Source organism: Toxotes jaculatrix, chromosome 1 (assembly GCF_017976425.1).
Source record: "Toxotes jaculatrix isolate fToxJac2 chromosome 1, fToxJac2.pri, whole genome shotgun sequence".
Taxonomy (NCBI): domain Eukaryota; kingdom Metazoa; phylum Chordata; class Actinopteri; family Toxotidae; genus Toxotes; species Toxotes jaculatrix.
The window spans coordinates 17,198,079-17,222,965 of NC_054394.1; the positions used below are offsets into that span (position 1 = coordinate 17,198,079).

General features: G+C 38.1%; 3 protein-coding genes across 7 annotated transcripts; 1 reads left to right on the forward strand and 2 right to left on the reverse strand.

The window, feature by feature from the left end:
- The first annotated feature begins 2,030 nt into the window (after window positions 1-2,030).
- tex9 (testis expressed 9) lies at window positions 2,031-6,841 on the forward strand. Its single transcript, XM_041039122.1, has 12 exons — window positions 2,031-2,078; window positions 2,920-3,053; window positions 3,588-3,651; window positions 3,796-3,872; window positions 4,131-4,176; window positions 4,315-4,394; window positions 4,547-4,716; window positions 5,160-5,251; window positions 5,477-5,650; window positions 5,789-5,923; window positions 6,523-6,657; window positions 6,749-6,841. Exons 1-12 carry the CDS (start codon window positions 2,031-2,033, stop codon window positions 6,824-6,826), a joined length of 1,233 nt encoding a protein of 410 aa, XP_040895056.1. The 3' UTR covers window positions 6,827-6,841.
- A 276-nt stretch (window positions 6,842-7,117) lies between these two features.
- mns1 (meiosis-specific nuclear structural 1) lies at window positions 7,118-11,441 on the reverse strand. The gene is made up of 10 exons (XM_041039134.1): window positions 11,429-11,441; window positions 11,089-11,330; window positions 10,035-10,162; window positions 9,788-9,890; window positions 9,136-9,365; window positions 8,701-8,917; window positions 8,476-8,583; window positions 7,736-7,993; window positions 7,321-7,446; window positions 7,118-7,241 (listed from the first exon to the last, which is right to left on the reverse strand). The coding sequence occupies exons 1-10, from the start codon at window positions 11,439-11,441 to the stop codon at window positions 7,131-7,133; spliced, it is 1,536 nt and encodes a 511-aa protein (XP_040895068.1). The 3' UTR covers window positions 7,118-7,130.
- Window positions 11,442-12,064: 623 nt separating this feature from the next.
- znf280d (zinc finger protein 280D) lies at window positions 12,065-24,447 on the reverse strand. 5 transcript variants are annotated; one of them, XM_041044028.1, is made up of 18 exons: window positions 24,238-24,447; window positions 21,977-22,101; window positions 21,504-21,709; window positions 21,243-21,342; window positions 20,849-21,073; window positions 20,673-20,747; window positions 20,421-20,527; window positions 20,072-20,259; window positions 17,437-17,594; window positions 17,239-17,339; window positions 17,002-17,148; window positions 16,432-16,566; window positions 16,109-16,338; window positions 15,097-15,237; window positions 14,926-14,994; window positions 14,716-14,831; window positions 14,594-14,618; window positions 12,065-14,132 (listed from the first exon to the last, which is right to left on the reverse strand). In XM_041044028.1, the coding sequence occupies exons 2-18, from the start codon at window positions 22,092-22,094 to the stop codon at window positions 13,766-13,768; spliced, it is 2,508 nt and encodes an 835-aa protein (XP_040899962.1). In that variant the 5' UTR covers window positions 22,095-22,101; window positions 24,238-24,447; the 3' UTR covers window positions 12,065-13,765. The 5 variants fall into 5 exon arrangements, with proteins under 5 accessions (XP_040899962.1, XP_040899926.1, XP_040899935.1 ...); XM_041043992.1 differs by lacking the exon at window positions 24,238-24,447 and adding an exon at window positions 23,618-23,848; XM_041044001.1 differs by lacking the exon at window positions 24,238-24,447 and adding an exon at window positions 23,618-23,846 and having other exon boundaries at window positions 14,594-14,615.
- Window positions 24,448-24,887: the final 440 nt, after the last annotated feature.

Consider the following 24,887-nt stretch of genomic DNA (forward strand, 5'->3'; position numbering starts at 1 on the left):
ATATTTACTCAGCCATAAAGAGAAAATAAAAAAATGTTATCTAAGCATATTTTAATAATAATCAGTGAAGGACAGCATCTAAGTACGTTTACTCAAGTATTGTACTTGCCGGTGGTTGATTTATACTGATTTAAGTGTCGTATAAATCAGTAATCGAGGAAGGAGTCCGATTCTTTTCTAATCTAAAAATACAACGTTATAAGTCAAAGTCCTGCCTTGGAGAGGTATGTACAGTGGGGGTTCTACATTGAATTACTCCCTGGGCGAGACGCCCTCCAAGCCCCCCCACCTCCAAACAGGGATGTAAGCAAGACCGCGACTCAGGGAGGCTGCGGTGGGGGCCTTCACTCACGGGCAGAGGAATGTTGTGAAAGTATAAAAGCAAGACCGCGACTCAAGGAGGCTGCGCTGGAGAGCACCCTGAACATCTCTGAGTCACATTTCTGTGCAAATTTAACTTTGTTTTATTTACTTTATAAAACTTCAGAAAGCTATTTAGTTATTTAAATTTTCTGTTAACTTAGAGATATGCTGATTCTGGGAACTCCCTGCACTTTTTGTTAGAATTTTTAAACAAAGATGTCAGTGATTGCCACCTGATGAGCAGAGCGTGTATAAAAGCAAAACCCTGACAGAGGGAGCCTGGGATGGGCCCTCTTAATTCAATAGTATTCACATTTCTGCCCTTAAAACATCATTGTAAAGAATATCTGAAAAACAGTAGTTTTGCATAATCCATTTAGACAAAAACTATACATTTTCATATGAAAACTTTTTTTTTTAATGAACACTGAAAAACATGCTTGTGCCTGTGAACAATTAATTAAACATTTCCTCTGACACTCCTTAAAACCCTGAGCCCTTCTCTTCTTTATCGTCCTGACCATAAATCGGCAATTAAGTCATAAGTCAGCGGCAAAATATCCCGGTACATGCTAATTAGTGCAAACATCCACGTAAAATAGTGAGAAATTTACTTACCGAAAAAACTGCAGCCCCTGTCAACCGTTGGAGGTAGCCGGAGGCCTCTGGATGTAGCCGCCTAGCCCAGCTGATGCTTTAGCAAAGAGCTAACTGCCTGTGCCTATCTATGGGCTGTCACTCAACGTAACTACGCCCTAATTTATTAAGCCTAAATAACACTAAAACGGTTGTGGTACAAAAAAATTCACCCCCCCATAGTGTTCACGGAGGTGGAAACTATCAATAGAGACCAAAAACAAAAAATGTACTGGGCAGTAAATATGTTCTTTTAGGCTGTAAAGTTGGCTATTTTAACATGGGGGTCAATGGAGAATTGCTCACTTCTGGAGCCAGCCCCTAGCGGCAGCCGAGGAACTGCAGCTTTTTGAAGTGATCCTCACTGCTGAAACCTACAACTCCCCCCTTGGTACTCACTGAAGAAAAATTGCCACTGTTACTATTATATATTATTAGATTATTGTTGCTGATGCATTAATGGGTAAACATTTTTTTCTTGTAATGATTACAATTACAAAAATAAATGCAGCAAATTCTCTCATTTGAGTGCCAGAAACCAATATCTGGCAATTTTACTTGAAAAACTACTTCACATCAAGTAATTAGTTAATGGTTTAGTTAATGGAATCTTAATTTGCAAAGTAACTAAATACTACAGCAAATGCACTGGAGTATAAGTACACAGTGGCATGAAAAGACATACTACTACTTGCCTTGTCCTAACAACATCGCTTCAATCCATGATTTTAGTCGATTACATACATTTGTTTTGTATTGATTTACACACTTTTTGGCCTAAAACGCAGTAATGGCAGTACTTCAAAAATCAATGTAAAAGCAATGCGTTGTACTTCAACAGCCCTACAATAAATCCTATCAGCAGATCAGCGGACACCTGGTTGAGGTTTTCGTACTTTTAATACAGCTTGTTGTGATACAATTTTTGTTGACGAAACGAAATCAACTTAAATTGTCTTTCTGGGGCTTCCGTACGGTGTTCAAAGCAGTTGCTATGCAACCAGAGCCGCGTTCCCCCTCTTACTGTTTCAATGGCTGAAAGAAGTTTTAATAAAAAAGCCCAGTCTGTGGTTTCGCAGGTTTGTAGCGTAATTTTTTTTCATGTTTATCTCTCAGAAATGTAAACAGAACTGTTTGTGTGATACCAGCAAAAGTTTAAACCTGATTTTTTTTCCAACAGATGAAGTCGCTAATGTTGTAATACCGTGGACACTAATGTTGAGACAGAGGAAGACAAAACACGTAGCATTGTGATACTTGTATCATAAATTATTATAGTGCTGTTTTAACAAAGTGTGCGGGTGTTTGGACCGTGTTATTAAAAATAGAGTGGACACGTACACCTGGGTTATCACTCGCCCCACGCAGTTGTGGTCTATTTATAATTGTCTCCGTTTTCACAACACAGTTTCGGTCAGTGTACAAAACCTTTAATTAACCACAAAACACTTTATTCTTGGTGTTCAACATAAAGGTGAGAAAAGCTTGTCGGTTCATTCCCTGGATTAAATCTGGGTGGGCTAAACCTGGCGCTTGGCCTTCTCTCATCTAAACCACTCTGGTTCCATTGAGCAAAACCCTTAACCCCTGATCAGTGGTCAGCAGGTCAGACAGTGGTTGTACTGGGCAGCTTCCCAGTGTGAATGTGATCAGGGCATTCCTGTAGCAGAGAGGTCAGCTCTCTGTGAATTTATCATGAATAAAAAAAGGTTGGCTTAATATCAACTGTACAATTATATACACAATATAGAGTCAGTTTTATTAAATGTCTTGGGTGGCACTGAAACTTCACAGAAAGTCAAGTTGAAGTGCTAATTCATTTATATTCTATCCAATCTTGTTGATTCCATTATATGTGAAATTTCTCTTTAGGGGACTAATGTAATAAAATCGATTGCTCTGTCTTGTGTTGTTGTTTAGACCAAGAGACGTCCATCCTCTAGCACTAAGGCTGAGAGGTCCAAAAAGGCTGAAGTAAGACCACAAGCAAAATCTGCTTCTGTTCTCACAAAGAAGCACACAGACGACCTTTTTGCGAAGGAAGAACAATACAAGTAAGCGCATCTGTTCCCATATTGGCTTCATATAGATTGCCAATATGGGAACTGGAGGCTAAAGTTTGAAATTATGTCAAAGATTATCGAATGACTCCGTCTGATTATTTTTAACATTTAATCTTTATAACACTTTTAATGAGATTAAAATGTTAATTCTGAGACAAACATTTCTCTCAGTGTTCTTTATCAGAGATTGGCAAAGAAAGCTGAATAAGTTGCACTAAATTTGGATTTGAGGCATTATGTGTTTATTATTAAAGAAGAACTGCACGAAGATTTTCATAAAGTTGAGTACAACGAAATGAGGGCTAGAAATTGTAAAAAAAAAAACCCAAAAAACTGCAACAAATGCCTCTCATTAACGCTCTACCACATGTAACATTGTCAAAAAAAAAAAAACAAAGTTCATTCAATCAGTGGCCTAAATCACCTTTCAACACTAAAGAGTATTATCCAGTTAAAACGGAATACAAAAAGTTGGTGTATGAATATTATCTCAACATTGTTTATTTATCATTTTATTTCCTTTAGACTCTTAAATGCAGAGCTAGAAGCCAAAACAGCAGATCTAGTGAGACAGGCAGAACAGCTTATGGTAAGTTATTAACCTGTTCACATCATTTAATTGAAAAATAACAATAATTTTCTAGTACTAAAAAGTCAGCTGGTGGGGGGAAGATGGCAGGGTCCAGACTTGCTTTACAGCTGAAACTGGCTCTTGGTGTTTTTTGGATTTCAGAAAGAACAGAGTGAAGTTCTGTCAAAGCCCTTATCCACCCTCGTGCTTACAGATATTGAAGATGAAGAGGATTCAAGGTAATAAATACATAAGACTCAGGACTAATGAGGATGGAGGATACCACAAGAATGATTGTAGACATTTTAGTGGCTAATTTTCTTGTGAACGCTTCAAACACCTACATTTATTCCAGTGAAAAACTCCAGCCTCCATTTAAATATTCCTTCATTAAACCAGTGCAAGAGAAAGAACATATTCAATGAAAGTCATTCATTTCTTTCTTTTGGAATGTATCTACTGCCAACCTGTCCTTCTGTGTATTTATCTGTTCACAGGATAATAAAGCCTCAACAATGCACTGCACAGGAGCCCAGTATGAAGGTATAATAGAAAGTTAGGGTGTCTGTATTTCTGTATTTTGCTCAACTGACACTTGTTTACAATCTATATGTATAGTTTGTTGACGCTGTAGGCCTACAGTACAATACGCTCTCTATCTGCTGTCATTTTTCTTAGCAGGTGACCAAAAAAAGGGTCACATTAACATCACAAAACATGTGCACTGGAAAACAAGCAAAAGAGTCTCACTATAAAACAGCGTGAGTTTGATTTTATATAATTTCTATATCCATTACAAACATTTTTATTCATAAGATAATAATGTGTAGGTCACACTTTCTGTAACATATGTTCTCTATTAACATCCTTTACAAGGCCCTGAAAAGTTTTCTTGTTGTTTGCTTGTTTACAGAACCTCAAAGGTGTCTCGTGCAGATGGGTCGGCAGCTGTGGAAGATTCAGCTGATTTGTTTCTGGCAAAGACCATACGAAGCATGGAGGAGAGGATGAGCGACACTGTCACTCATGACAGTGCCATGGGTGAACATGATGTGTCTAATGCTGGAGACGACATGGGATCAGGTAATTTCATATGTAATGTTGAAAAAAGTAAACCCCAGTTAATTATAAATAAAAAACAATATGTGCAAATATAAAATATATGTAATTTTGTCTTATATCACAAGAAACAAAAACAAACAACAAATTTAATTAGTTCACTAAAGACATTTTTGTCATATAGTCTGCGTTAGCTCTCTTAGCAAGTTCTTATGACATTTAAATAAATGTTTAACCTACATTCATATTATTTTTTTTACATTTTCCAACAAAGACCTGTGTGTTAGAAATAATGAAATTATTTTCTTCCCACTTGAGAGACTTAAATTTGAATTGGATCCTTCACATGAAATGTGAATGTGAAGAATGAATGTGATCAGTTTGATAAGTTTTTGCAGTGACACAAACAAGTGAAAGCCATTTTTAATGGGTTTGTTAAATCTGATTCTTTATTGTTGTTTTTTAAGGCATTTCAGACACTCAAATAAGAGTTCTCAAGGCAAAACTACGGATTATGCAGGAGGAACTGGATCAACTCTCTTGTGAATATTATAAGAAGGTAATGTGAAATTTGAAGATTAACACTGATTCAGCTAGAACTGTTACTGCCCCTGCCCCTGAGAGCCACCCAGTAAGAAAAAAAAAAGAGCGTGGAAACAAACTTTACACTGTAAAATACTGTTGTTCACATTAATGTTTTTGAATCACTGCCTCTAATAGAAGACTTTAAACTTAAAAACTGAAGACACTGTGTATATTTAACATTATATCTCTGTTGTTGCAGGATGATGAAAATGCTAAACTTAGTGCAAAAATGAAGGAGCTTGAGGACGATCGAGCCAGACTACAGAAGACCACAAGCATTCAGCAGACACAGATCGAGAAGCACAGAGCTTTAGCAGAGGAGTCTGCTAAAAAATGTGATGGTCTTCAACTGCAGGTGTCTGGTTTACACAAGGTTTGTGTCAATGCAAAAAAAAAAAAAAAAAACAACCCACCATCCAAGAGCCTTTTTTTGGACATGTAATGAATGTAATCTTCCATTACTCACGTGAGATGCTCCTATGTGTTTACTTCCTTGCTATGCCCTGTGTAGGAAATCGAAAATCTGAATAGATCCAACAAACAAGCAGCAGCTGTCCATAGCACAGTGGAGGTTCGTCTGAACAGAGCTCTGGAGGAGGTGGAGAGGTTAAAGACTCAACTGAACAAGATGAAACAAACAAATAAGGTAAGCAAATCACAGAGCTGATAAAAACATTCTTAGTTTAATCACTAAAATGTATTTTGATGTGATTTTCATGTGTAGAAAAATAGTGTAAAACTGTTTCTGACACTAATGTTTTATTAGCAGTTGTTCATATGAATATTTTCATATATTATTCTAAAAAATATATTATCTCTCTCTCTCAAGTCTTTAGTAGAGATCAGAGACCTGAAATTCCCTTTTGAAATGGTTCTTATTTTGTACTTGATCTTAACTAACACATTTTAAATGTAATATTTAAAGAGCAGACTTCAGCTGCTGGAATAAGCTGTACAATCACAATAGAACCCAGTGTACTTTTAAGATCATGTAAAATGATAGAGATTTAAGAATCATACATGTATAAAGTAACAAACATAAATCAAACGTGATGATTAAAACTTGGACAAAGAACATATTTATAACAATCACAAAGAATTTAATCCAGTTGTAGGCAATAAAATAAAGCAGCAGTTTCAATATGCTGTGTAAATCTAACTGGTTTTCAACTGAGATCTCATGTTGTGGAAATAAGGTTCTGCCTACCTTCTACTAATTTAGTCTTTTGAATTCTGTTGAACAAGGACAAGATAAGCGAGGAACATCAGAGTAAAGAAAATCTACTTGCTGAAAACAAAATGCTAAAAAAACAGAAAGCAGAACTCATTGTGGGTTTCAAGAAACAGATGAAGTTGATTGACATTCTCAAAAGACAAAAGGTTAGTGTCTCTTTCATACCCTGTTAAAACATACCCTGTTTGTAGTTTTTAATTAAGATCTTAAAGATATTTTTTTTGTGTATGTGTGCAGATGCATTTTGAAGCTGCCAAGCTGCTGACGTTCACAGAAGATGAGTTCATGAAAGCTCTGGACTGGGGGAAGTCGTAGACACTGAGAGATTCCGCTTTTCATTTTTGGGTGACAAGTTAAATGTGTCTAGATCCAGTGTGTTGTGAAGTAAAAGTAGACAAATAAATATTTTGAAGCTTGAATTCAGAGGGAATTAGATTTAGAGATTTGTCTCCTAATCATTATGACATTCAGTTGCCAGATCTGTTATGGAATTTTTTTTAATTAAAACAAGTGCTGGTATGAATACTGAGAAACACAGAACCTTGTAGTCTCTAAAAAATGCTGGACTATTCACTGTAACCTTAAACTGCCCTCTAGTGGCACACCGGGAGAAAAACGTTTATTCATCGCTGTCCCAGCCGTCTTCAGACAAGATGTCAGCCTGACGTGCTTTAAAGCTTTTTCTGAAGTCTTCATCAAAGTGCTCCAGGTCATCTTCACGGAGCAAGCCCTGAAAGTAGATAAACTGATGTTCATACACTTGTTTGATCTACAGAAGATATGAAGCTGTGTAAAATGCTGCATCATACCTTAGGTAAGTATCCAAGGAGTTTTGTTGCGTGACGTTGAAGAAGTTGCTGCCTCTCTTCTTCAATGATCTGTCTACGCAGCGCCTCCCTCTCCTCCTCAATCGCTCTTTCTTTAGCCTCCAGTTCCTTGAAGAGAGTGATTAAAATATAATTATCAAAACAGGTTGTTCAAAACTGACGCTACAGTCAAAAGCTGTTACAAATGCACCATGGATTACAAATAATGTCTGTCATTGATGCTGTTCTCTTGTCATATTGGCCTACTTTCATTGGCACATCTTTGTTTCCAAGCCTTTGCAATAAAAGATGAAGGAAACAGGTAGAAGTTTTATCACAGTACAACCACTGACAGTTCAACTACACCAGTACCACCTTATTTTTGATGAAATTTTGCACACTTAAGCGTGGTTCGTACCATGTCAGCCTCACGCTGCCGTCTCCTGTCCTCTATCAGTTTCTCCACCTCGCGTTTGTGCTCGAGTTGCTTCATGCGTCGTTTCTGGGCATTCATCTGCTCTATGCGATCGTCCTCCGCGAACTTAGCCATCATTATTTTCCTGAAGGCCTCCTCTTCCTCTTTCTCTGCCTGCCTCTTCATCTCTTTGAAAGCCATCTGCTCCTGGCAGGTCTGCTGCATCATCAGCCGCTGTCTGATTTTCTTCTCCATCGCTTCCTGTTAGGGAAGTTTTTAAAAATTATATGTTAGGATAATTTTGGTACACGTAAACATAAATCCAAGCCTCTGTCTCATGAGCTGCTGTTCATGAAGAAGTGCAGTTCAAGAGGTAGAGTTTTGTCCAGGAGGTACTGAGCACATGTTAAGGTGGTGAAATGATACACTACAAAAGGTATCACTTCAAAACAGTGACAGTAAGACTTGACTAGCAGATTGCTGCTGCTTTCTCTACCTTACACGATTGTCAAGGAAATATAGTTTTCTGCCTTTTTATAGCCCACATGATTGATTTAAAAATGATTTACAAATTAATTGATAATTACCACTTGTAATCATCACTTAAGCCTTAACATCCAATATATAAAATATTATTTTTTAGGATATCTCCTTTGTCATTACTGTAATATCAACTGTCATTTGTCTTTAAGTTAGAATTGTTGAACACTGGTGTTTAAAAACAGAAAATTAATGATTCTTACGATTTCTCTCTGCCTGTTGGCCTCTTCTTGTTCCTCGAAGCAAAGTTCCTCACGGACTCGCTCCATTTCTTCACGCTGCTGCTTCTCCTCTTCGATCTGCTTCGACAACTAGACGAGAAGAGAAAGGAGTGATATTAGTGATCATTGGTATCAGCTGCAGACATGTGTCAGTGACTGAATAGATGAATTGATGGCCATGTGAAAAAAAAAAAAAGTTGTCTCAACTATTTTATGAAGGTGCTCTTTGGCTTGTTCCCTCTCTCTGATCTTAGCCATTCGGCTCTCCTCCGTGTGCTGCTGTTGGCTCGCAAACTCCATGATCCGCCTGTTCTCGGCCTCCATCTTTTCTTGCTCCATGCGTCTCCACTCAGCCTGCTGTCTCTTGAATTCTTCAATGTGCTGCATAGTGGCTTTGACCTTCTCCAGTTTCAGCTGTCTCTCCCTTCACCAAAACAACATTTTCCAATAAATTTACAGTCTATTCTCTCTAAATAAACAGGCCAGTTAAAGCACGCCAGATTTAAATCCATAGACTTCAACTCAAGCCTATGCTCCTACTAAAATCTTTTTTCTTTACTGTTACCTTCAGCAAGAAAAATCTTCTTGTATGCACTGTGCATTCCTGTTAAGCAGTATAAGGGTTAGTAGTGAAGGACTCACTTCTGATCCTCCTCGTAAATCTTCCTGACAATCTCATCCACCATGAGCTTCTCTTTGAGAAACTCCTCGTACGCCTCTTGTCTCTTGCGCTCCCTCTCCATGAGCTGGTGCTCCAGCTCCCTCTGATACTGCACCAGCTCCTCGTGACGTTTCTGCGCCAGCTTCTGCTGCTCAGTGGCTGCTCGCTCATGGTCGCTCTTCATCTTGCGAGCAAAGTCTGCCTCCTCACGCTTATGACAGAGAAAAGACATGCGCGGCATATAGTATGTAGGCTTCAACACAGAAATTTGGTTTTTGTATTTCGAAGTTTTAATTAGCTTAAAATTAAGATTAAATCTTGGGTTAAAAATGATCTTAAAAGCCATTAGTGAAGCATCTCAGCCCATAAGTATATGAAACCTAACACTTAAAAAAAAAAATCCTTCATTATTATGAGAAATAAAAATTTTTCTAAGTTGCTCTTTAGAGCAATAATTCTCAATAATTCGATAAACACAAGCCCATGCATACAGCTGATCCAACTTTTTTCCAACAAAGAGTACATAATTAATTTTAGCTATTGCAGTTCCCCTCACTATTTTGCAACAAGCCGTTCAGGAAATGGAAAAAAGGTTTTTGTTAACTGACTGAAATCATTGATGACAGTGCTCACCATTGTCTCCAGTTTCATAGCTTTGTGCTCGGCGATCTGTGCAGCTCTTTCCTTGTTCAAATATGCAGACTTCAGTTTTGACTCCAGCTCTCGAAGCTCCATGCTGAAAAGATTTAAATACACTTTTATTGACATGAGTAATGCAGAGACTAAAGCAGAGATAGACTGCACAAAAGCAAAAAGTGTTGCATTTGTATACTAATCCAGAATATAGAGTAGGTCGAGGTAATGAAGTAAGTGTGCATACCTGTTCTCTTTGATATACTGCCTCATTTTCTCGTCCCTCTGTTTCTCGAAGTTGATGCGGGCCAGCTCTTTAGCTATTCTCTCCTCTTGTTCCAGTTGCTTTTCCCTGTTTATTCTCTCCTCCTCTGCCTGCAAGTCAAATTTAATTATGACTATAATTACCTGCATCTGTATTCAGGTAAGATACAGTTAATATAATACAAAGTAGTGTTGTTTGGATCTCAAACCACCATTGGGCCATGGTTTTTAACTGTTTTAGTGGCGATTATCAATAAAACAGACATGCTGATAAATTTTCCCTGCACCTGCTCAGTGTTCCTTACAAAATAAGGTGCTGTTTTAAAGGAAAGATTCTTCGCTTGAATCAGAATCACTTTAACTGTTTCATTACAGTATTTAAAGAAACCCTGACACCTTTACCATTACTGCCTACTACTATGTTTTTGCATTACAATTATTCAGTAATATTGTACATCATTTGTGTGCATATGTGTATATACACATTTGTAATTTTCCTTTTTAAATACAGGGTTGTTCTTTTCTTATTGCTACTGTTATAGAAACTTTTTATTCTCTATTTGTTTATTTATTATTTTATTTTATATTCCATTCTAACTTGTCTTTTTTATACAATTTATGTGTGCAGCATGAAATGAGATACAGCTAAACTTAATTGTTCAATTCTGTAACTCATAATGACCTCTTCATCAACAAGGCTAATGCTTAAATGTTCTTGAGAAGGGATTTAGTGATAAAATCTAATTTTAAGCTGTCAACTGTTTTAGTTTCTAATGTTATCATTTGTTGTAAAGTTGTGTTTTATCAAACTACTACCATTTTGTTTCTGTTTATTAAGTAATTAACACATGGAAAACCCTGGGGAAAGTACTGTATGGGTACAATTGTCAAGTATTTTCATTATCAGTGTGAGTGACAATTATTTTCTTAATAATCAATTGAATGTTCTGTCTATAAAATGTTATAAAATAGTGGTTTCAGGGTATCTGGGGAAATAATGAAGGTGCCATGTGTTACAAGCACAAACAAGATCACACCTTTAGCAGAGCGCTCTCCATTTGCCTCTCGTTGAGTTCCTCCTGCACCTGTCGCAGGTGTCTCTTCCTCTCAAAGTTCTCCTCTGACCGCAGACTGGCCTGCAGCTGTCTCTCCCTGTCCACACGGATGGCCTCCTGCTGTCTCTGCTGTTCCTGACTCTGGCGCTGAGACATGACCCTCTGCTGCTGGCTGTACGCCCAGTTACGATTCTGTCCCGGTGAAAAACACACATGAGAAAACACTTAAAACAGGTGAACAGAAACAAGCTGAATGATGTTCAAAGCATGGTTACTGCTCTGTTTGTAGCACCTAAGCTAACTCAAACTTCGGTTTGCCAACGAGGATTTACCATGTTTGTGGTGCTTTTCGTGGATACCAGCCTTCTTAACTTTATTCTCCTCCACTCCCTTTCTCGTAAACAATTTCCGATGAATTAACTTGAAGCGAGTTTCGATGCACAGCTGTAGTGACCGCTTAATTAGCCGTAGTTAACCGGAGGTGTCGACGGGTTTCCTCGGTTGTTTGGCGTCTCGTTGTCCTGGGAACGCCGCGTCGCCGTACGCTCAGCCAATAAAAATTAGTCTTGACAATGACGTCAGGTCCGGGAAAATCAAAATAAATCTTCTGCGCATCTTTTGTGAACCATACACATATACACTACCAGCTATTATTTAAATTTACACAATTCTGTCTGTGTTTCTAAAATTAAAGCATATAGCAAACCTGACCAACCAGTTTGTCTTCTTTTGTTAACTGCCTTTTACTCACCATTCAAAGATATATTTACTGTATATAAATATATATACAGTATATAAAGACATATATATATATATACTGTCCCTGATCTACACCTTTATCAAGCAGGGGTGGACAAAGTAGATCCTTTACTTAAGTAAAAGTATTAATACTGTACTGTTAAAACACTCCTGTAAAAGGCCGACATTCAGAAAAGTATCATACAAATACTAAATCGTCTCATATTAAAGATTTATTTACATAACAAACAACAGAAAAACACTGATCCAAACCCAGTAGTTTATAGATCTCTGAGGAAAATGTGCCCTAAGGGGGAACACAATATATCTTTAGAGGAATGTATTCAAAACAGACTTAGGGGCTTACATTTACAGTGACATTATGGATATAGATGCATTTAGAGATTTGCTCTATAGAGACTGAAAACCCTTTTTAAAAACTTAGGACATGAACAATGACTTTTGACATTTTAAGCCACACTATGTAAACAAATCGCATTGTATGAAATATTCCCAGAGCCACAGGGAATTTGACTTCTTTTTCCAGTAAAAGCAACATAAAAGGCAACTTAATCAACCAGCAGCGGTGACAGGAGAATCGGTTGACAAGCTGAAGTGCTGTGCTGAGTACCCGTGCCCAAAGTAGCGTGTTTCTTTTACAAGCTGGCACTTTGAACACAGTTAAAATAAAAAATAAAAAAAATCTACTTGGGTACAGTAGTATACAGCTATTGTTTTTCTCATTCCTCAAATAGTTGTGGTCATTTTCCACCTTTTCTGTTTTGTTCTGGGCAAACATTTGACAAAGCTGAAATTCTCTTTCTTAGTATTATACATTTAATAAAATTAGATGCTAATATTTTCTATACATGTCCTATTGCATTTCTTAATGGTTTAAAGCAACTCTCTGTGTGCTGAGATATAACTTACTCTGGTACATTCACACCTCAGCTCTTAATGATATATGTTCCACATCAATAATAGACCAATATTTCTGCCACAAATCAGGAATTTTCTATAAACAATGTATAGATTTTAGTGATAATGCCTGCTTTTTTTTTTGTTGGTATAATCTCAAATTCACTATAAAAAAGGAGCAGCTTTGTGATTACATCTCAAAAAATAATTTACACATTATACAATGATAGAAAACCACAAATTAATGGACGATAAAAACCTAATACAAATATCTTAAACCTACCAGCGTGAAATAGTCTTCAATAAAAATGGGGCTCAAACTGTTTTAACAAAATTGAATCAAAAGCAAAAGTACATTCTTTTCTTTGTGCACTTTTATGGGAACTACACAGAAATTTAAAATGACGTCAATAAATCATCAGAGAGAACATGAGCATGTACATTTTGTGCCACTCAGTGTGGTGGAATTTTAGGGTCACATTACTGAAAAATGTGTTCATCTTTCCTCAGTAAAGCAAATCAAAAACACTGGTGATCAGGAGCAGAGCCAAACACTGTCCTCCGGATGGCAAATGGGGTTTCCTTAAGCATAACATCGATGAGTTTTTGAAACTTTAAAGAAATACAAAATAATCAAGAGTCATTTAAGTCAAGCCCACAACTGACACTGCATGGTCTGGAATCAGTCAAGATGCAGAATAATGACTTGTGATGTTTGCAAATTATCTAATTAGACAGTTTAAAGGGCAAATAAGACTGTAGGGGATGCATCTTTATTTATAAATAAGAATAAAATACTTTTCCAATTGTTGAAACTCACCCGCCAAACACGTAAATCTTAAGTAGTAGTAGCAAATACTAGCAGCCAAAGCAACATCATCACAATTGATATTTGAAAAAGAAACTACAGAGCCGAGATATGGCTGATGAAGCAGTTGTTTTTAAATCCATAACTGTGCAGACCTTTAGTTTGTCATGTGCATTGTTTAGCTGATGTACAGGTTCATTCAGATTTGGTTTGCTCTTCCTTAGTCTCATGCTCAGGGATGATCCCTGAGACCAGGAGCTGCTCTCCGACATCTGGGCTCTCTGAATTACCCACCCGCCCATCACTGCAATCTAAAACCCCAACTGATGTACACGACTGCTTTAATTCTCCTCTGAAGGGACCTTCACTGTTACTTATTTCTGTGGAACCCTTCTCCTGATCACCTGCTGGTAACATCGGCTCTGGTTGATCAACAGTGGCAACGGAAATGTTTCCAGATGTGACACTTTCAACTAGTTTTGAGTCCATTTCCTTTGGTCTTTGAGCAGATGCTGACGTCAGGAGGTACAAGACTTTTGCTGGCTGCCCCAGGACGAGATGCCTGCATGAAAAGAAGAGATCAGCATTATAGAAGCAGATTAACACGCAGACATTACCAAACAATATTAACAAATGCTAAACACAGTTGAAACATAAGTAACAGTAATGGAAATTTGTAAACAGCTACACTACGCTTAGTGAGAGGGAAACTTCAGATGCCAATTTATTGGGATTTTATTCTTTCAGTGCCTTAATGGAGCACAGGGAGTCAATAAAACATTTGGATAATTTTGTCAAGTCTGAGCAAATAACATCACTTATGTTTCTAGCACTTGACCTCCTTTTTTTATTTTATTTTTTTAAAATCTGACTTTTGCAGACAAGTGTGACACTAAATGAGTGGAGTGCCCCTTTCAGAATCTAATCAATGTTTCCTTGGTCTTCTACATTGTCAAGTCTTTTTCTTATAGATTAAAGATAAACCGGTGACAAGATGTAATGTGGGTAGTAGTTTCTACTCACACTCGATCTTTGGCTTTGACATCTGCTGGGTCAAACACAAAAGACAGCCTTTTCAAGAAACTTGCATCACTAAATTCTAGCGATGACTCAGGTGGTACCAGGGGTTTTAAAAGAAAACATACCTTTCTCCTGAATGACTTTGCATATGTGATTTGGTCGATCAGTTAAATGTTTGGTCATCAGGTCACCGCCTGATGCATCCACGAGGAGGTCACAGTTGAGACAGACCAGCGTTAATCTGGGGCAAAAAAAAGTCTTCTGTCATGTTCAAGTTTAAACAGAAAACACTGTGTTCTGTGTTGTGCAAAATGGTAGCTATACTTCGCACTTACTTTAATGTAGATGAATTTTTCTTATGATCCATTTTCAAAAATCTGTTTTTGGTGATGGTACTGTGAAATCTTTAAAAGGGCCAAAGAAATATTTGTCACAAAACTTGTCAAATAAATACAGATGTAAAATAATGTGCCACAAATACTGATTTGATTAAAATTTTTACTCACCTTATCATATGATTCCCAATAGAAACTTTGCAACTTGTCCGATATTTGCACGCGCCACAATTTGAAACCATTGGGAAATGAGAAAAGAAGTGGTCGACTTGTGTGTTGCACTCGATGCAGGTGTAGCGCCCTCCGTTGACTCTGAAAATTGGAAATGCGAAAAAGGAGATCAAAACACAAGGATCCATCACACAGTTCAGAAACATGGTTTGGTTTAAACATTTGAAAAACTGTTCCTTCACATATCAAGTCAGATTTCACGACACTGCAAAAGATAAATTATTTGAATTTTTTTGAGTTTGTAACAATCTGAGTCACGTCATTATCTCAGATAAACAAACCCACAAATCCAAATACCTTTGTTAATTGTCCGCTGAGTGGCCTGCGGGTTCTAAGCTCTTCTATTATACCACTACATTATCCTATCTCATCTGCTTAAAAACCCATATCATGTGACTAAAACCAGCATATTGTTTTCTCAATCCAGTTTGCCAAATGTCCCACACTTTTTTAAAATCCCACTCTGTTTACTACATACCATATTATTTTTAGCCAGCCTAATGAAGTGTGTCTGGAAAATTTGCGATTAGCTGCTTTGTGTATTGCTAGGCTGTAATAACACCTATTAATTTGTTGTCATAAATACCCAGGAGGTCGGGCTCCATATTAATGGCAAGAGTGGGATGATCTGAATGATCAGGGCCCAAAGCTGTATATGTCTGGGGTTATGGATTATTAGTTTTTTGGGGGGCCCAGTTTTCTGAGTTGCCCAAGAGCCAGTCCTGATCATCAAAAGAATCCCCACACTGATAGATATCGTACTGCAAACATTTAATTCATTCTTCTCCCCCTACACCACAGATATTTTTCACTTTACATTCATTTTCAACCTAAAACCTTCTAATAACAGAGATTTCTGTTGATTTTAATTGCAGCACAAATGAGCAGAGTTTGTATTAACAAAGAACTTAGTGTCTCTGATTGCTGTGTCGAAAAAAACTCAGTTAACAACCTGAGATTCCTGAGTGCCAGGTTGTGTTTGGAAGTTCGACTATCTTGCTTCTTGCTCTGAGTCGTCTTGGCTTTTCCTGCTCCAGAGACATTCGACTTAGACTTGGATACACTGACTGGAGTTTTGGTTTGCTGAGTGAAACTTGTGTCCGGACTGACGGTAAAGCCAGACCGATCAGGAGAGATCGGCACTACGGGCGTCTTTCCTGTGAGGGAGGCTCGAATGGTCACCTGAAAGCAAAACACAACGTACACTGACGCTGAATTAAATTTGTATGAATCTAAGAATAGTGAAAATGATGTATGGATCTTGTAATGTCTGACCTTTGTACCCGGAGGAAGGCCCTCCAGGGCTTTAGGTTTTCTGAAAGTCTTGTGGACGTGAGTCCTGTGCTCCACTTTCTCCTTGTAGGTGAGGAAATTCAGTCTGCATTTTCCACAGCGATGGATCCCTTTTTTCTGAATCAGAAAAAAAGAAAAAAACAAAACACAAAAATGTGATTAATAATCATAGCGAGTAGAGGCTAATTGCTGAAATATGGATTCACTGAAAAAGTATAATGAATAATGAAAGGAACTACTTTAATTTCTATTAATAGAACAGCAATTCATTTTGTTTGGTTCCAACTCTACCATAATGATTGCACTTTTAGGGAAGCATGCTTTATTGTCAGTTTTTTATGTATTACAATAAGGTGCTGGGTAGACAACCAAATCAATCTAACCTTGCAGTTGGAGCTAAAAGTACAAAAGTAAATTCAAACTCTAAAGAATTTACAGAATCAGTAGACTGAAAAACACAGTGAATCCAAATGTTTTACATTTGAAATGACACTTTTTCAAAGAAAGGTTCTGCCGGCTTTTCAACAGACTGGATGACATGCAGCCTCATACCTGATGTTTCATGTAGTGTTGCATGTACATGTGACTACTTCTGAGAACTTTGAGACAGAAGGGACAGAGCAGGTCTTTTGTATTTTCATGGACGCTTCGGAAATGCGCCTCCACGTCTGAGAAGAAAGAGGACCTGTAATTGCACACCTGTGGAATCAATTAAAGAGAATTTCAGTGTCAGTACATGTCGTCCTTGAAACGTTTAACCAAACCACAACTCGATAACAAGCAGCAGACCTGGCAGACGTAAGGCATTTCCCCGGGTTTGTGGTTATCCTTCATGTGTTCCAGGAGCACTTGCTCTGACTCAAATGCCAGCTCACAGATTTTGCAATTGGCTGAAAAAGGAAAGAAAAGAAAATTACAAATGGACGCTTAGTGTGTGACTGAACTGTCATGTCTATACATTAAGCTGCACAGATTTTTATGCCATACTTGAGGATTCGATCGGGCTGTGAGCGCTCTCGATGTGGCACTGCAGCTGGAACGGAGTCATATACTGTCGGTAGCAATGCTGGCAGGTTGTGTGGCTTTCCCAGCTCTCACTGTTCTGCTTCTCCAGCTCTAGATGGTGTTTCATATGGTTCATAAACCTGCGCACACACACAGAGCACATGACTCTTTAATACAAAGGAGCTGACAGCTTGTCTCTGTAAAGAAGCACAACAGATTCATTTGCGTGACATGAGGAGCTGAAACCACTGATTAACACGGGGGCTGTTAACAATTTAGTATATAAAGTAAGATCCATTCGTCAAAGGAAAACTGTCATACATTCTTTAGTTTCAGCTTCTCAACTGTGATGCTTTGCTTTTTACTGTTTCATATCACTGTAAACTGAGTATCTCTGAGTTTTGGACTGTTGGTCAGACAAAACTGATGTATGAAGGTGTCACCTAGGAATCTGAGAAACTATGATGAGTGAGATTAAAGTTGCTGTTTACAGAAGGCCATGCCTTCAGTTCACTGTGTCTGTTTCCAGTGGTTAAACATGTATTGGAGAAAGAGCCTCTTCGACAGAACAGCTCGGCAGTGGCCATTTAATGAGACAGTTTTATGGGACTGGGTGAAAACACCTTTCCCAAAAGTCATTCCTGTATACAAGATGCTTAACATATTCAATACTGGTTTCAACAGGAACAGGTAACAACAGGATTAAATCAAATAGAGCTGAAAGAATTGGTTGATATTTTGCTTGTCAATGTACAAAACATCAATTGGCAACTATTATTAATTATTTTTAATAATTTTTAAAGCAAAAATGGCAAACTTTGCTGGTTCCAGGCTATAAACAGTATAACAGTATAACAGTGACTTTTGGGCTTTGGACTGCTGTTCAGACAAGACAATCAATTTGAATATGTCACTCAACAAACTAACATCAAACCAAATCACTGCTGTATGTTAACGGAGCACAGTGTTGAGCTGATTTTCACCTCCATCATCCATACAAAAAACATGTATGAACATGTAAATCATGTATGAAAGTAATTCAAAAAAGACTTCCTAAGTCATTAATATTGTATTTATATTGTATTTTTCAGTGTGCATGCCATACACACCCCGTTTTATCCGTTAAACAGTGTGGGCCTACATATTTTGTCAGCAGCAAGGTCAACTGAATTTATCAAATAAATAAATAAATGATGCCTAACAAAACAAAAAACCTCAACTGTGGGCACATAATCTGCATGTGCAAGAGATGTTCAGTGATTTGAGAAATATTTCAGTTTTTAAAAGTCAAACCAGACGCATTAAAAACAAAACCAATGTCAAGTAGCGGACAAAAAAAATTTAATATTCATGGCCTGTGCGCATGGAGCGGTTATGGACCAGGTCCCAAAGGGTTTAAAGATAAATGAAGTATTCTCCTTACACCTCACTTTCTAAGCATGTATAATGGCCGTTATAATATCAGCAATTACACACAGATTTTTGTTTTGCCTAATGATGTAGAGCTCCACGGACTGCAGTGAACACCTCCACAGCTACCTGCCACTGCTGCCCTGACGAGGCATGGCCCATTTTTCAGCCTGTACATTCTGCTACCTCAGCTCCTCTAATAGAAATTTTTATGTGGATGAACTATGACCTCGACTGTGAGAGTGCGGGCGTAGTACAAATGTGTTTCCCCATTAAAAGCAGCTTACAGAAGCCTTTTTTGCAATGTTCTGAAGCAACGTTATTTAATCAAAGGAGCAGTTCTTACACCACCTAAACTAGCAGTCATTTTTCATCTTAAGGCCCAGGAGGGAAAACGGTCTGATACTGTCATCCATCTGAGAAGAAAACTGCAGTGAGGGCCAAAGACGATGTCCATTCCTCCTATATTGGCACTGGACAGATTTCTTTTCAGCAAGTCTTCAGAGTCCCAGTTTGCCATTTGAGAGAATATTAATGACTGTAGGTGGACCGTTTTTGATCTGAGACTCAGTGTTTCCCCAAATTTACTCGCAGTGAAGGATTAAAATCAAACTCATATCCCAGGTTACATTTGTGGCAGTGTTTACAAACAACACAAATGCACGCAAACATCATAACATTTAAGTCCATGTTAACTGTCCACTGCAATCATATAATTGATTCAAATGCTTGGATAAATGAAAGTGTGAAAACAATGCAGTGATGTAAAAGGGTTCGCTGGTAATTGTGAACCTACAGCACAGAAAATTCAGCTCTCGGCTTTATGGAGCTTTACAGCAAGTTTATCTCAGTGTTAAAAGTTGTTCAGCCGCAACTTTACTGTTTTTGTTCACTCTCATCGCCCTCACTGCAATCATCTTTGGCAGCAGCAGTCAAATGTTTTCCAAGTAAAAGCTTTAAGAAAACCCAATGTGCACTTCCTGCCTGGCACTAAAAAGCCGGATATTTCCCTCAGGAGCAGGCAAAGGCAATTTGTGAGGTAGTCAGAAACACAACTCCAAATGAATGATAATGTTGCAGCATAACACAGCATTCAGAGCTGCACTGTGTCCTTGCTGTCTGATATAGTACATTCAGCAAGGACATATTGAAGACATGGACCATTACTCTGTTATTTTACTGAGAGCGAGAAGAAACACAATCATACCTGATATTGTTCTTGAGAACTTTTAAACAGCTCTGGCACTTGAAAGTGGTGTTGGTCTTCTGCCCCTCCTTCTTGTTCCCATCTCCCTCAAACTGGCCATAGTAGAAATCTGAGACCAGCATGATGCGCTTGTTTGAACCCATGTTCAGCGCTGATGGAGCTGTGCTTTCAACGTTTGTACCACAACTCTGAAATAATGACAAGTTTTACATAAATATGCCAACTTCATACTGGTGTCCGATTTGTTTAAGCACAAACACATTAAGAGCATTTTACTCAAAAAGAATTAATGTCTGAGTCCACATTTGTACATATATTTTTATATTTTATATCTACATTTTTTACTCACCATCATATGAAATTTCAGGGCTTCCTGCGTAAGGAATTCTTCTTGACACTGGGAGCACTTTTTCTTTAAGATTCCATTTTCCACTTGGACAGTTACTTTTGCTGGAGCTACAGAAAACCAGTTAAGTTAGTTACAAATAACAAAATAGTAGAAACAAACACAAGAAAAACTAAGATTAGGTTTAGGGTTTGTTTACAGTAAGGAGATTACAAAACAGTGTCAAAGAAAATTCCTCTGGCATCAGACACTTACCCAAATCAAGCTTTACTCTTTTTGGTACACTGTCTATTTGCTGTGGTACCAGTCCACGTTTGACAGGGCTTTGTTCTGTATGGAATATAAGAAAATACATTTGCATTGTGGTCATTGTCAGTGGACTGAGCTGTAAGCATGGTAAAGTAAGGTAAGGTTAGATCTAAGGAAATTACCTCTGTTGGTGCTATTGGCCTTTACAGGCACAGAGAGGGTCTGAATAGACTGGGAGTTTGGCCGGTTGGGTTGCAGCTGATTAGGTTGTGTTGAATACACAGCAGGGCTCTGGACGTTAGACAACGTCACAATGTTGTTGCTGATTTGTTGCACCTGAGGCCTGTGGACAGCACCGGGTATGACTGTGCCTGCACTGACCTGCTGAAAAAGCTGCTGCTGACCAGCTGAAAAACAGAGGATACAATCTCTTCAGACAAATTTATCATTACCATATTAAAACTATAAAATGTTTTCACAAAGCCTTTCTATAACATCACAAAATCACTGATGAGGGAGGAAAGAGGATTTCCTCCCCAGTGGACAGCAGCAGAACTATATTATAAGCAGGTTTACCTGGAACGATTGTAAATGAAGTCCCAGGGGGGTACTGTGTCCCAAGAGAGGCAATAAACTCACTGTTGTTTGCTAATTGCGGAGAAGCGACAATAAAGCCCTGGAAATTTGAATCCATAAGACACCATATTAGTACTTTATGCGTCAACCACATTAGTTTACATAACATGAAAAACTGTTTGCTCCACACAAAATGAAACCACAATAAAAAGTAATAACTGTTCTTTTTGCAAACTATCTGGAAAAGGAATTCAACAATACCTGGTTGTTGACAATAACAGGCTGTGGAGTCACTGTTGTCAGACTGGGTGCTGCAGTATTCACTGTATTTCCAGCCATATTCAGTGGCAGCATTATTGGTGAGGGGCCAATGACAGTCTGTGGAGCAGGACGTTTAATTTCTTGTATCCCTGCACTGTTCCTCTGAGGGGGCGGAGGTTTAGGGCTTCCATCTTTTTGGTTATTAGCTGTAAGAACATACAAATGGACTAAAATAAGCACTTCAACGGGATATTGTGTCTTTGAAAGTAAATAAACTTAATCAAACTACTATACTATAATAACATAAGATCTGATTATAATTATGAATATTACACTGTTGTAATCCAAATATTGAGCAGCTATACATTTCACATTATGATTCAGTAATCATTTGTGTTTGTGGGGCTTAGGTGTCAACAAAATTAGGCGCTTAAATGCTTTGCATTAATATTTTAAAATGTGCTATAACATACAGAGAACTCCGACGAAGATGGGTTCATCATCATCATCCTCTATCAAGTGAACCTCAGGAACTTGTTTCTGCCATGGTTCCAGCTCCTCCTCGACACATTCCATAAAAAGTTCAGACATTGTGGAGCTGCAACATAAAAAAGCAATATTTAGCTAAACTGACACGCACACACAAATATTTTTTTTAAACTACAACTACTGCAAGACAATTACCAGATATATGCTACAAGCAACTTATTCATATCACAAAATGAATTCTGTGTCAGCCAAACCAAAAAGTCAGGCTGGCAAAAAATGTGCTTATTTTTCAAGCAAGACATTTTGGCATGTAACACTAAGAAAAGCACAGGTATGATGGCTGAATTAAATTTAGTTGCTATGGTTTTAGGGCCCTGCTATTATGTATGCTGTCTGATGATGTAAAATCTTCCTTTGTATGTTCTACCAATCTCCTCAGTCAGGTCGAATATGAATGTTAACCAACCACTGACTGTGCTGCACCACAATCTGCATTTTTTTCTACCAGGACAGCAGATGGTCTCTTTGAATGGAGTGAACCCTTATTTTTAGGTGAGCCTCTTAATTGAGAGGGTTTTATATTACAGGTTGCTTATAGACTTAATTTCTCTGTGCTATTGCGCTTCCACCAGTCGGCCTATGGAGTTATCGTCCATCTTTAATAGCCCTAAGAAGCGTCCAGTAAGACCAGTTTAACCAATTAGACGCATAGTGTCTGTTGCCTCATGTTATGTCTTTGTCTGCTATAGAAAACATTTATTCCTGAGAAAAAGCTACTCCTGACTTTTCCAACACAAAAACTGACCAGATGAAGTCATCTTTCGGCAGTAGGCAGCTGAGAAAATCCCAAATATTATGTCACAACATGATGAACCCAAAAACCAATCAATCATACAGTAAGAGAAAATGGTATCTTCCATTAGTGATGACAAAGACGTTAATCATGAGGAAATGGTCGAAAGAAGATCCTCCTACTCCAAGTCATGATAATGGAAAGACTCACTCCTGTTGTGAAAATTCAACAATTGGAGTTTAATAAAATATAATGACATAAAAGTCATCACAACAACCCTTTCCTTTTAGCTCTGTTTTCCACCAACTCATGAGGGACACATCTGGCTATTAATTTGCAAAAAACTCCATCTTATTCACCAGTCTGTCTGTCTGCCATTGGGTGTTGGGCAGGTGGTGCAAAGTTGGTTTTTCAGAGCTTTCTCCTTGAAAACAGCTGCTTGCTGCAAATAAAGCAGATGCTGTAGAGAGTGGTGAAAGTGGAGTATTAAACCCAAAACAATGAGTTGAAAGCTGATAACATGCTCTGTAGAGCCGAGGGGAACTGCAGAGACAGGTGATAATAATACCCTGTGGGTTCAGCGCTGTAGAAGACATATGTCCCATTGTTAATTTAAAAATACTGGTTGTGGTCACTTTAAAAGAAGCAGAATAACATAAAATGAGTTTCCTTCCTGCAACAGCCAAACACTGCATGTGTAAGCATTACAACAATATATGCAAATGTTTTCAGGAAACACTATAAGTGACAGGGCCACAGTATGGCAGTTACTCTGACTTGAACAGGAATAATAATAATTACTATTATTATTGAAACAAAGCTTTTCAATTACCTGCCAAGATGGCGGCAGCATTGGTTGCCATAGGAGATTACTGATGCAGCTGTCCAGCCTCTCCTCATATAAAGACTGTTGTCTTTATAAAACACTATAATAATGGCTTTTTAATTTTTTTAAGTTACCATTGTTTACTAATAAGTGACAGGGAATAAACACGGGCCCAAGCTGTTTTATATAGTACAGTTTGGTGAAATTATCTAAGAGTGTAAAGACAATATTTTAGTTTTGAAACAACCTTGCTGTGCGCTAAAACTGTCATCATCACTACTAAATTCATTAAAGATTCAATTACTTATATTAAAACAAAAAATATTAGCAACGGTCTCCAGAGATACCGTCTAACAAGCTAACATTAGCATTTGTTAGCTCAGCGCTGTTTTGTTATTAGCTCCTCGGTCCCTTTCAACGGCAAGGAAGCTAATGCTAACTAGCTAACGTCCATGGTTCGGCTGCTGCAGTCTGCGGGGAGATTAAAGCATTAAGCATAAAATCGGATCTTTTAAGACATCATCGCCTTTTTATCTCCAATTCACATTGTCGTTCTGATGCTAGAGTTATCGATTATTGATCACGGCTCTATAATTAGCGAGGCAACGTCTGTACGCTGGTATTACCTGGGAGGTGGATGCTGGGACAAAGACTGCACAGTGTGGTGAGCAGGCTCTGAGTTTCTGCCGACCTCTCTCACACCCAGCTTCAGAGCCGTGTCTAGATAACCAAACTTCGGCAAAGGCCTTGGTCTGGGGACGACGGAGTTCAGATAGTGCGGGTCTATTTCACACAGGAGGGGTAAAGGGGGAGTGTATCTGGTGGCCCGGAGGCGACGGAAACACTCGGGCTTTCTGCACCAATCAGACTACCAGCCGCATCTCTTCTTCTTCATCTTCTTCTCCTATTTCTACTTCAGCTTCTTCCTCTTCTTCTTCTTCGGGGTTATGCGTCAGTTGACATACTTCCAGTTGCATTGCTGCCTCCCTCTGGCTACAATGGTCAACTATTTTCTGATTCTATTGCGGTATATGTCTGTCATTAGAGACATTACACCGCCTATAGTTAGCATTCAGTAGCAAACTGAACACCGTGCTGCTTCACAGTGTTTATTAAGTATGTATTATAGGAAAACCATAAACCATTATCATTCATTGGAATCATATGGAAATAAAGTGCATGAGTAAGTGTTTTGACTTAAAATTTTATTTTACTGAACATAATATTACAATAAATCCCGCACCACTGAAATGGAATGTAAATGGAAGGTTACTAT